The sequence below is a fragment of the Mya arenaria genome, chromosome 4 (genome assembly GCF_026914265.1).
Source record: "Mya arenaria isolate MELC-2E11 chromosome 4, ASM2691426v1".
Taxonomy (NCBI): Eukaryota; Metazoa; Mollusca; class Bivalvia; order Myida; family Myidae; genus Mya; species Mya arenaria.
The window spans coordinates 66491642-66504760 of NC_069125.1; the positions used below are offsets into that span (position 1 = coordinate 66491642).

General features: G+C 34.6%; 1 protein-coding gene across 1 annotated transcript; it reads right to left on the reverse strand.

The window, feature by feature from the left end:
- LOC128232623 (zinc finger protein 76-like) lies at window positions 1–11321 on the reverse strand. The gene is made up of 16 exons (XM_052946288.1): window positions 11270–11321; window positions 10527–10674; window positions 10164–10352; window positions 9678–9871; window positions 7881–8034; window positions 7584–7664; window positions 7249–7383; window positions 6566–6771; window positions 6180–6266; window positions 5163–5270; window positions 4747–4948; window positions 4358–4537; window positions 3878–4150; window positions 2991–3112; window positions 2472–2627; window positions 1–1096 (listed from the first exon to the last, which is right to left on the reverse strand). Exons 2-16 carry the CDS (start codon window positions 10639–10641, stop codon window positions 890–892), a joined length of 2409 nt encoding a protein of 802 aa, XP_052802248.1. The 5' UTR covers window positions 10642–10674; window positions 11270–11321; the 3' UTR covers window positions 1–889.
- Window positions 11322–13119: the final 1798 nt, after the last annotated feature.

Consider the following 13119-nt stretch of genomic DNA (forward strand, 5'->3'; position numbering starts at 1 on the left):
TAGGTAAATTTTCCTTTATTTGAATCTACAATCTGTATTTTTAGTAGAACAATAAACAAACATGTATGTACCAAGACTTTTCAAAACAAAAGTATGACCAGGAATGGATACAGGATCCATGTACATTTTGGAAACATATTTCATTCCCTCTTTCATGTCACTGGCAACAGTGAACACAAAAAGATTCAAAGTTTTAAGTGCATATCTTGAACTGTTTTTTAAAGTTATTGCCAAGGTTAAAGTTGTGCAAAATTGATATAATTTTATAATTAATAGACCACTATCAATCTTCTGTTGTGTGTGTTACATACTTGTATGACTTAAATTTATATTCTGCTAACATTCAGTTTAGTTAAAACATACATTTGACATTCTTATGAACGATGGCATGTGCATCTAATTTGAAGAAAAAACATCACTTCTTCATGTGCAGTTAATTATGGCAGATACTTACAAAGTATGAATAAAATAACTGTACATCATGACGTCACCAAATATTTGCGCTACCTCGATTTACTTCTTGTCATGTAAAATACTAATACAGAATCGAGCCCTTTGGCTCACTGTGTAAATCACCAACCCTCACTACTGACTTTTGCACATGTCAACATTTCTGCTTCAATTGGTTGTGTTTTATAACTTTATTGAGATTATTCATTCCCCGGAATAAATCAATTTCAATAGTATGAATTGTGCCTTAAATCAGCACAGCCAGAAAACAACACTTGAAAACAGATAATATTTAACTGTCAGGGCACAGTACTACAGTTCTTTCCATACATAATGCTGATTATATTTCATGTGTGTGTGTGTGTTTGTAGTGAGGATTTGAATTTCAATCCTCATTCACACAATAGAAACAAACATTGTCTTGAATTGCTATTTCTCCTCATATATTGTCTATACAAGTCACAGACGGTGCTGCTGAGTTGATGATTGCAGATGGTGGAATGTCTGACTGACTGGTCGTGCCCATGTCAATCTCTGTAACCATGGTCATGCCTGTCGTATCCAGGGGCATTTGGACTGAGGAGGTCACAGGGGTCAATAGGGGATTATCTTCTCCATCCGTGTCCAGCTGGTGCTTGGCTATTTGCTGAAAAATCAACCCTCAAACTCAATTTTAATGTGAGAAAAGAATGATGTAAAATATGCATTATAAACTTATAATAATTAATAATAAGACATCCTTTAAATTGCTTTTCCATATAAAGGACACACAAATATTGTGCTGAAATATTGCATTTAATAATTATATGAAAATCTTGCATTGATATGATAAGGGTTTGAAGAGGAGAAATGAGTAAGGCAATGCAGTCAATATGATGGTTCACAGTAATTGATGATTCAATCATTCCTAATCAGTTGCAGTGAACTAGAGCCATCACAAGAGTGATAAGCTGCCCAAATGGTGGCACATTTGCATGGGGTTGCAATTTGAAGCCATGTTATTAAGTATATAACCACAAATCTATCTTTTGATCATCATATACATATACTTAATATCAATGTAACTCAAGAAGGTAGTAGTAGTGATATCTGGAACGGCTGATAAGTCATTTACAAAAAAATCATGGATGGAGGGACGGACAGGCTGAAAGGGCACACGGTTAATTTTGATAAACTAATTTACTGTAGTCTTTTTTTCAGCTTTCAAGGGAATGGCGGGGGCCTCAGAAAGGGGAAAAAGTGTTGTGTGGGCAAAAAGGTGAAAAATACTGTATGATTCATGTAATGTTCAACTTGTTTTCAAACCTTTTATTTAACAAACCTGCTGACATATTCATGGATGGCACTTTATTGCTACAATTGCTAAATGTTTAGGGTTCAATGGTCCTCCTCCAAAGGGGATATTTAAGCCTAGGTAGCGGAATAAAATATACTTTTTGGAGCCAAATTCCGGCCCAAAAAGGGCCAGAAAAATAAACTGAAGTTTAACCAGAACAAAAATGATTTTCCATGAAAACAATAGAAATTGGTAGAAACAATTTCTATAATTTGCTTTAAAAGATTTAAAATGTCTAAATACATTTTAAACCAAAAGAAAACCTAACAACTGTATACATTACTGATTTCAAAATATTTTTTCAAGTAATATCAATGTGACAAATTGAAATTATAGGCCAAACTTTAACAAAAAAAACAAACAACATAACTAAATAAGCTTTGAACTGTTGTTTCACTTTGAGTTCTTTCACTAAGAGTCTATCAATTAAACACTTATCTTTATCATTGTTATCAGCAGAGTTATTGCAAAAAGTCAACATGATAACATTATTAAAGGACAGATCATAGTTGTTTTACCAGATTATAGCAGTTCCTCAAAAACATCTTCCTTAACATATGGGGAAAAAACAAACAAAAAAAACACATATTAAAGTCATTATTCCTCCATGTTAAAAAGTGTAATGAATCATGAAAATCATTAAATGTGAAAGTAAAGACAAGCCTCAACACAAGAGTGTTCATACCTGTAAAGCCTCTAGCTGCGCGGGGTCAGTGATGACATACACCTGCTGGGTGTTGTCTCCCAGGGTAAATGCCAGGCCCCCTTGCTGAAGGAGGGTATGGTCTGTCAGGGGGTTTGCCAGGACTCCTACCCCGCCGTCACCACCAACAAACGCAAACTGAAACAATAGCATCACAGTTTAATTAAACATTCTTATGGTTTACACACGCATGTTTTGTGACGAAAAAGCTATTGCAACAGTGGTTGAAATAAGTACAACCCTGCAATCACTCAACTGGTAAAATGTTTGCCTGCTTGTTCAAATTCTGATTTTAATAAGAATTTGAGCATGTCCAAAGGAGGAATTCTGGTGTCTGTTAACATGTACATTGTTCAGTATAAAATATCCTGGTTAACACTAAATCTACATTTAATTAGTAATGTTGTTTATCATATAGCAGTGAAAGTAAACAAATGTGCTCATGAACATAGGTCATTAAATAACAAATATTAAATGAGTCATCAATATTAGTTGTGCAACCTGTTGTTGTTCTGACGTGTTTATCACCAATGCACCCTCCCCCTCATCTGTCTGTTCATGTGTGTTGATGAAGTTGAGCCGAGGTCTTTTCTCAAGAGGTTCAAGAGATTCTATGTCAGGACCTAAAACGGAAATATATTTTGCTGGATTTTATTCAAAGGATTTTTGATGTGAGGAAGATTCCGGTGATTTTGACATCTCCCTGCTCAAGGGGTGAGTTTAAGTTCACCTCCACAGCCTGGTTGGGAAAAGCACTGATAGGTGTAAAAGCTAAAATTTCCCTAAATGTGCAAAATTTAGCCTTATAAAAATGGTGCTTTAAAACCAAATTGGAAAATAATTAACATTGTAGCTAAAGATATAACTCTTCTCCTAACATCCTGTGAAAAGGTTTTAAAAGTTAAATTAATTGCAGTTTTGGTAATAACAATTTTAACAAACCTTGTTATTGAACAGACAAACAGCAGTAGAAGCTAGGCTTTATAGCTGGATTGTATCTGATTAGTTATACAGATAAAGTGCTGTATATGACTACATGTGTGTCACTGTGTTAGTTGTAATAAATATGGAATTGGTTGCTACCTGACAAACTAAAGTTGTGACGTTCTCATTGTGATTTATCATTGTATGTTCTTTAAAAAAGGCTGAATTTCAAGACTAGTTGCTTTCGTGCTTTATGTTTCTAAACATCTCAACCTAATTTTGAAGATAATAAAATCTTCAAACATTTCATACTGAAATTTAATACATATGTAATTGGGTTTTACAGTAAGTGCGATAATAATTTTGAGGTTCAACATGTAATAAACCAATATCTAAAAACAATGTACTTAACCTTTAGAACATAAACATTCCTACTTCAAATGGTTAAATCTTGAAAGACGAACCTAACATTTGTTCTTCTTGCATTTTTGTCTGCTGCTGTAGCTGCTGTTGTTGTTGTTGTTGGAATAATAGGGCCTCGCTCTCAGCGGTCACATTTTCCCCATGAGCGGTGCGTTTGTGCATTGCAAGTGTGGAGGTCTGGCGGTACGTCTTGCCACACCGGTCACATGTGTATGGCTTTGAGTGTGTGTGGACCACATGGTGCTTGTACAAACTCGAGTATTCTGTGAATCTCTTCCCGCAACCAAGAACTGTACACACATACGGCTTCTCACCTGGAATATGTAATACAGAATTAATATTTAACATTTGTCATGCCTACTTAAGTAAAGTGTTGCAAACACAATATTGTATATATTAAGAATGATAGGCAGTTAAAATTTATAAGGTTAACTTTACCATACAACTCATCTTTCTCGTTCCTGCATAACACTGTATTTGAAGAAAAAATGTAAATAATACAAATATCCCATAAGACTTACCTGTGTGTATCCTCACATGGTTTTTGTAGTTTGTGGCCGATGCAAATGATCTGCCACAGTCTTCCTCAGGACAGATGTAAGGACGTTCACCAGTGTGAGTGCGAATGTGAACTTTCCGGATGTTTGAGGTTGTAAAAGACCGATCACAACCAACAAACGGACATTTGAATGGCCTTTCACCTGCAAATTCAAAATATTGAAAATGTAATATTCATTTTTGAACTAAGCTTAATTTCTGTTCCTTGTTACATGAAACTTGTTCCTCTTGAACTATGCAGACTAATTGTAGTTGTTAGTTATCATACAAATATCACAAAACTATTCTTAAAAACAAGCAGAACTTTGAATCCACATTGTAGAATTATAAAATATGAACTGTATGCACATACCAGTGTGTGTACGAACATGTTTTTGTAGATCGCCAGATGTTTTGAATGCTTTGTCACAGTTCTGCTGTGGACACTTGTATGGTTTCTCGCCTGTGTGAACACGCATGTGGGACTTGAGTCCGTATCCTGTGGCAAATGCCTTTCCACAGTGCTCATAGTCACACTTGAACGGTCGGTCTCCTGTGTGTGACCTCTCATGTACCTGCACATTATTTTTACTACAGTCCTTTAGACAATAACCGATTGATGTTTTTCAAAGCACTATTAATCTAAATTAGTTTTTCCAGAAAACATTTTGTAAGAAACACATCAAATGCAATATAAATGCTGAAAACATTCCCGATTCGACTATATCTAAACAGCAGTTTAAGAAGTTTTCCTATATTAAAAAGAATAATGTTATCACCAGTACCCACCCTTAGGTGATGTAGGGTAGTGTAGTATCGCCCACATCCCTCAAACTTGCAGCGGTAACCTTTCTCCAGGATCAGCTGGCTCACCTTGTCACCATCAAAATTCTGTACCTGGGATGTACACATTTAACTTAAGGCTTTGAATATATTGGACATGTACCCAACGTCATTTTTACAGTTGGTAAATGTACCAATAGGAGAGCATATTTAAGACAGGATTAGATATCTGACAGACACCATTTTGTTTTAAATAAATATATCAACTGCCTGTTCAAAATCAATCAAGTACTTGTGATGTATGATTTGTTAAGAAATATTAACACTTTTGTCTAATATTCTGTCATTAATGTGTATACCGGTATGCAACAAACAAGGTAGCTCTGTCGTCATGGAACACCAAGGAAGGACATGGTTATAATGAAGCCATATGTTTTGTTTGATAATTTTACTTAAATGACAATGGAAAGCTTCAAATTTACTATTACCTGCTTGAAATATTAAAAAGTTCAGCCATGACATTCTTACTAGGGTCATGGGTTTTGTACCAGACATGTCGTCTTTATGTTTCAAACATCTGTGACTTGTTAGTTCAAAATTCCTTTCTGTGCATAGCAAAGTCACAGCTGGATACAACCACCTATAATACATCTGCATTCATGCAGAATTCTAACCAGATTAACCTCTACGTATGACCTTGACCTTCAAAGTTGGGAAGTAGGTCTGCACCGGACATGAAATACGGACAGAAGGACAGACAGTGTGATTTTAATATAGCTTTTGGGAAAAAACATTGATAATACTGGTACTTCCTTAAAAGTTTAGACATCAAATGATATGCTATTGAAGAAAAAACTTGCAGGTAAAGGGATATAACTTAATAAGATATCAATGAAGAGATTAAAGCTGAATCTACACAAAATGTAAAGTCTTCAATAAGAACAGTAAAGTAAACATGTTTTTATCTTGACATGAGACTACAGTTATTCATTTGTATAGCATATGAACTAGAACATTCCCTACAATGGTTGTGGAGAGCCCAGGCTTCTTGTCATCTCCAGTGTTAGATACTGTCTCCTGGAAGGCCCCCACTGTAGCCACATGGCCAACCTTGCAAAACAAACAGGAATGAAATTTGAGTATTCAAAACTTTTTAGATTCAGTGTTAATATCAGTTCTCTAAAGTAATAATTTAATAGATGGGAAATAGAGTCTAAATTATATGAATTTGTCAAATGTTATAATCCCATTGCATTAGTCATTTTGTGTTCTTACAATCATGTACAGTGTAAACTATTAAATACTATACAGACAATATAAACATTACCATGTCTTCTTATCAGTATGAAACATGCAAAACTACAGTCTTCTTTGCTCCCTTCAAAAAATCCTTTTTTGACTAGTATTACCTGAGAATTATCATTGTTGAGGGGGTCGACAGTAAGAATGCCATTTGAGAGTACCCCTTGGACTGCAGAAACCTGTGTAGTGAGCTGGTCAAGGGTAAGGGTGGTCGGTTCAAAGCTCCGCCCCTCAACAAGACCACCCAGTGGGCTAGGCTGGGTCGCCAGGTATGCTGTTGTACCATCTTCCAATATAATTGCCTGCAGACCATCTTGAAACAACGGCAGTGGTATATTGATTCAAAACATAGTTATCACTCATAATGAGAACTGCCCCAAAGTCAGACTTGTGCCCAACACATATTAATGTGATAAACATTTGTGCATAAAAAACAAGAAAGGACACAAAGAAGTTGTAACTATGCGCCACTCTTCAGAGGCATAAATATAGCAGCAATGCGAACTTTAATATTCAAATATCAGGATACATTTGGTATGTGGCCAGCCTAGATAAAGACTGACAGAGGTTCAATAACTGCTTTAGTAAAAAGATATTGATGATTGTTTCCACCCATTGTTGAAATACATTAATAAAATCAGCAAGTAATCTGCCCAGATTAAATGAACAAAAAATCAAAATAAAAAACTCATTACAATAAACTACAATTCTTAGTCACTAATGATCTGCTTACAAATCTCTTTTAAAAAAAATGGGAAAAGCAGAAAAGCCATCAAAAGTATGTGAGTACCTTTGACTGCTTGATTGATGAATGAGGTAGCAGGGTCCTCCAGAGAGCCATGCTGGGAAACAACAGGGTTTGAAACAGGGTCACCGGATCCCATGGAAGGAGCGCCCATGGAGGACAGCAGGTTCAAGGATGGAACTGCAAACACAAACAATCAGTGTCTTAGTGTGCTTGTTTCAAGGCATATGATTTCAACTACCACAGTCAGTTTGAACAGACACTCTTTACAATTTCTAACATCAACAAAATAATTAACTTGTACAAAGAAAATTCAATGAAAAGGAAATAATCTGTCATTCTTAACTACTCATCTATGACTGACAAAAAATAAATGGTACCCTGGCTAGTAACCGCCTGAACAACTGCTGTAGTTCCATCCTCCAGTGTAATTGTTTGACCCTCAAGGAATTTAGCTCCAGCTGAAATATTCATACTAAATTAACAAAATTGTACATGTTCTTACAAAAAACCAGATATAGAATTATTGTCAACATAAGACTTATTTTTACCAGCTTTTTTTAAATACTCATCTCATCTTTGACAATTCATATTAAATGCCAATCAACACAAAAATTCTATGAATTAATTCTAATGAAAGGAATTTTATCAAGAAACTAAAATGAAAGTTTCCTTACAAGGGTGCTGTATAAAGGCGGTGTTTCCGTCAGCGAGAGTAATGGCCTGTACAGTCTGTGTGGGTTGAGCTAGCACCTGGCTCCCAGCAAGCCCCACAGAATCCAGGTTAAGATTAATTGTTTGCTGGACACCAGCATGACCTGCTTCAGAACCCTGGAACACCGTAACCACAAGAACCAACTTAAGGGCAACTTCAACAAAATAACATGTATAAACTTATGCAAAAATAAAAAATAAATCATTTGTTTGAAACAAGGTAAATCATTAAAGCAAGTATTTTTCTGATAGTTTTTTTTTTAAAAGAGCTCACTTTTCCTGGCAGTTGTTTCTAAAAGAGTTTTTTCTGTTAGTTGTTTATCAAATGATTTCCTGCCTCAAGCATTCAAGCCACTTAGTGACTTACAAAAGGCATTCAATGATGTAATAAAAATTTGTTGGAATTTTGTAATCAAATTAGTTGTTTTTTAGTTTAAACACTGTTAATTCTAGTGTTTAAATTGTAGAAATTGTAAAACATAGGCTGATTTGGAAACAGGTCAAAAGAAATGATCAGCCACTAATGCAAACCCATGTTTTGGAAAAGTAGAGTTATACATATATAATAATTAGATTAGTGACAGCCCTAGCGATGACATTAGCAGCCTAGTTTTATAATTCCCACAGAGCTGAACTTTAGTTTTAAGTTTGTTGATATTATATAATTTATGACCTTTCACAGTTTGTTTCTAAAATAAACTATTTCAATTGAAAATTTTGACTGTTTTTATTTCTGTTGGAAGCATATGTAATAACAAGAGCTGTCACAGAGACAGCGCACACAAATATTCTGCAGCTTATAAGTTTAAGGATAGGAAAAGTTTGGTGAAACATGCATACGGCTCTTTATAAATGTAGTTGTGCACTGCACACTTGAGTCCTAATGTGTCACAAAACAGTTTGATCAGATCAAATTTAAACAAATGTATTATTTATGTGTGAGCAGGTTCAGGTTTCCCAAATATTACAACACTAGTTTCTGGTTTTCAAATTGTTAAAATGTTCCTTTTTAGTAGATGATACTTAAAATGGAACTGCTTAAATACTGATTTAAAAAAACAACACCCAAAGACTGATAAGTCACGGAAAAGAAAGAGTAAAAGAGAATGAAAAGAAAATTACTTGAAAGCAAAAGCGTAAAGGCATTTTTCTAAGAAATCTTACTTCATTTAAAACATCAATCATCAGATTAACAAAATAGTCCTATTTTTAGGCTAGGTTGATCTAGTTGTAATTTGGTCAGGTCTAGTAAAGTCTAAGACTCACTTGGTGATTCATGTAAATTGGATTGTTGAGTAATGTTGTATAATGTCTCAATGCAATAGATCAAGTAGTTGCAGAGATATTATCCTATGAGTGCTAACACGCCAAACCTTCACTAGAATTTCGGAGTTGAATAATAAAGGCCCATATTTGCATTATATTCGTAAAAAGGTTATCTAACTTCATTAATATAGGATTTGATGAATGTGACCTCATATCTAATGTTTCAATGCAATACATGATGTATTTGTTGAGATAATGACTTTAAGGTGCTTACATACAAAACCTTAACGAAGACGCAGATGCCATGGTGAGTAGTATAGCTCTCCTTATTCTTTGAATATTCAAGCTAAAAAGGTAATCAAATTGATATGAAAATATATGCACATGTTCTGGCACATAATAATACTTTGCTCAGGATGTCGAGCAATATCAATCTGTCCAAGAACTCCTGACATGTTACAACACAACAATAAATTTATCATTTACTTAAGTACCTCATCTGTAGATGTTGGCATCAAGAACTGTATGACATCATGGTCAGTTGCACCAGCCATGTCACTGGGCAGGTTAGCCGTCACTGCAATACTTCCATTTTCTTCAGTAAGCATGGTCGGCTCATTCCCTTCCACTGGCAAGATGTGGCTGTCTGACAACTCCCCGGTTGTCAACATACTGTGACCATTCCCATCTTAATAAGAAAGGTATTACAATAACATGAAATACTTACTGTTACAGTGAATAAAGAAAGGATTTACATTAATGATGCCAAATGCATTAAAAAAAACATAGCCCAACAAAGTTTCCTCTCCTTTGTTTAAAAGAAATGTAAGTAAATGTTTCTGTTATATCTTAAATTTTTTTTTGATCAAAAGTAATATTCTTTAGCTGGAAAGCTCAGATTTTCAGTCCATAATTTAAGTTGAACTTGTTTTTAATCATATTATAGAATACAAGAAGCTTTTGGAATGTAATCAACGAACCGTTTTCTTCCTTTATTTCATGGTGAACAGAGAGGTCTCCCTCCTCTCCTAAGATCTGATCTCCGCCAGCCTCCATGTCATGGCCTCCCAGGGATTGTTCATCATCTGTGCTGGATGACTTATAAACCTTAATACTCTCCGGCATCAGCTCAATGGTCTCCAACTGTGAATCACTATCTGCATGACTCCCTGAAAAGTGAAAGCATGTTAAATATAATTCTAAGGAATGTTCTTTAAAATGAATCAAGTTAACAACTTTGCATATGCAACATAGTATCAGTAATTCCAGCCGTTGTTAGTAATTGCAATAGATAATTAAGCATTCTGTATTCATGAAAATCAAGTTAAGTCAACTCAACTTACATAATACTTTAATGCTAACAGCTTCTCCTGCATCATGTATCTCCTGTTTGATGTCCGGGTGTGAGAGTTCGGACATAATGAGGTCATGTTCCCCCTCCTCCTGTAGTTCCTCCATAGCACACACGTACTAACACTTTTCTGTACTGGCCTATTTGAGGTATAATAACAAATATGAACTGGCTAGAAAAATATTAAAGCTAATGGATTTAAAATTATGTACACACATGTTTGAAAGATTAAAACAACAAAATACATTCACCATTGTTTAAAGGAGAAACATTCTAACAGCAATATTGTATACCTTAAAAAATCATTCACTCCAAAGCAGAGCGAATCAAGAATAGTGTGAATGAGTTTGATTACGAAAATATGTTTTACAGCTAACTTTCGTTCGACTGCAAAAATTAAATGATTACCCTAAATCAATAAATTAGAGAAGAACAAATTAACTAGACAAACATTCTAGACAATCAAAATACAGCAAAACCTATTTTAAAATGAGAAATCAAACCGAAAGTAGGTCAACCAAATGCTTTGGTTACGAATTATTCTTTTAGTTTTACCTGCCCTCAGTAACGGAAGCCATTTTGAATAACTAAGCTTAATCTTTTCAATTACTTAATGTACCATTTATATAAAACAATTCAGCTGCATAATCAGACAGCTTTGCCAACTCAAAACAAACATTTTAGGATCCAGGACCATTGTTTTCATTTTTGACAAGGAACACTGGGAAAACTTACCCAAAAATCCCTAGCAAGTACCGCCATGCACTGCGACACTTTTACAGGGAACCAGTCAGCAGGAAAACAGTAATTATTTTATGTTATAACGGCGTAGAAAAAGTCGGTCAAATATTTCCAGAATATTGTAGTTAAGCTATGTTCCTTAAATATTGCTGCTAATTTAACCTATAGATGTTCACAGCACTCATTCTAACTGAATACTTTGGATATGCAATGGAAAAAAACACAAATGATCTGAAAAAATAAAATAAAATTATTTAATAATGATGAAGTGGCGCCGGAAAGTGCCGCGAGTTGTATCATCAGCCGGCCCAGACTGATTACTATGCTGCTAAAATAGTACATGTGTCATAAATGTTACTATGAAAGAAACTAACTTGCTTGTAACAGATGAAATTATTATCTATAAAATAGTACACCGAAACATAAACATTTTGTTTGTTATGTTATATGTTAGTTCAATTGTCAATATCACAGATCTGAGAAGGATAAGAGTCATCGCTATTTAACTGACTTACAAATGCCTGTACGCTATTTCACTAGAATATGTTCAGTTTTTAAAACTTATAATTTTAATCTCAGATATGAAAACTGTGTAGATGTCATCATTTGCCATCAGTAAGAACAACTTTGAGGCAAGTCAGGTATGGAACAGCCTCCAAAATGAAATATGTTGCTCTCAAAACTACCTGGAATTTAGAAGGCTGATCCGCACTTGGACAGGGCTCACTTGTAAATAATATTTTATAAATTGAAAATAAAAAGAAATTGAGAATTAAGAGGTGCTTCACCGGAACATATTGTATCCTTTGTCCTAATAATCACCTCTTTAATTAAAGCAATTACCGGTTACAAATATTTTTTCTAGCAAGCTGAAGTAAAAAAAGAAATAAGTTAAAACATTTTTTTACCAACTACACATTATTATCCCATGGTGTAAATCCCATGTTCATAATGCTGCTTACAAATTGGCTGTTTAAAATGTATATCATTATTATTCTTAATTTATACTCTTTAAAGAACTAACCATTTTACAGTGGTATGTGAACTAGCGGATCCGTGCACGTGTGGACTGGCCGTACAGCCGGCAAAACTAGTTGATGTTATCATTGTATACAGTGCTCTAGCCTACGTCTTACTTTTTGCAATTGTCTGCATGAATGTAATAAGAAACGGCTTTTCCAAACATGCAACATATTTAAAACTATATGCTTTAATTTTCAAGTCACCAGTTCATTGTTTTGTTTAGTTATGTTATTATGTATGTTTGTTATTCATGTCGGAAAATAGCTTGATGGGCTAATGTTTTATGACATGTTATAATTCACCCATTTTAAATAAAGATTCTTGTATCTTGTATGGATCTCCCGTTTAGTCTTGAAGTGCCGGATGCACGTAACGAGAGACCCATACTTAAGGTCATACCAAATTGTTTTTACGTTTAAGCGCCAACCCTTAGTACGACAGCTCCCACACAAAATTTATCATTTTCTGATATCAAATGCCAAAAATTACCAGTACTAATATGATTAATGTTGTTTACACTTTTGTTCTGTAGGCGGTTTTATGGAAAAGGGAAACCAAATATATTCGGCAAGATCGTTGATCATGTAAAATGGGTTGTTGTTTTTTCGATCGGGAAGCCCAAAACTTATCTGTCCACGATTTGCTATGGTCCTATACTTATAAAACTTAAAGCAATTGTTGCTGCGGTTGATTGTGTTTATGTTTTGCACTGGAATGCGTGTACCGTCCAGGTTTCAATAAAATATTATTTTTTGTTACTAAAACTAGTGGATACATGTACATCAATTCAGACTGATTGAAAAATCTATATGTCTAAAGAG

What these genes read in the sequence shown, in the direction of transcription:
- LOC128232623 (XM_052946288.1), bottom strand. Translation starts at nt 10,641, where the DNA reads ATGGAGGAACTACAGGAGGAGGGGGAACATGACCTCATTATGTCCGAA. An exon ending in CTACCCTACATCACCTAAGG is followed by an intron (nt 4,949 to 5,162) that starts GTGGGTACTGGT and finishes AATAATGTGCAG; the next exon opens with GTACATGAGAGGTCACACAC. An exon ending in CCATGTGAGGATACACACAG is followed by an intron (nt 4,151 to 4,357) that starts GTAAGTCTTATG and finishes TACATATTCCAG; the next exon opens with GTGAGAAGCCGTATGTGTGT.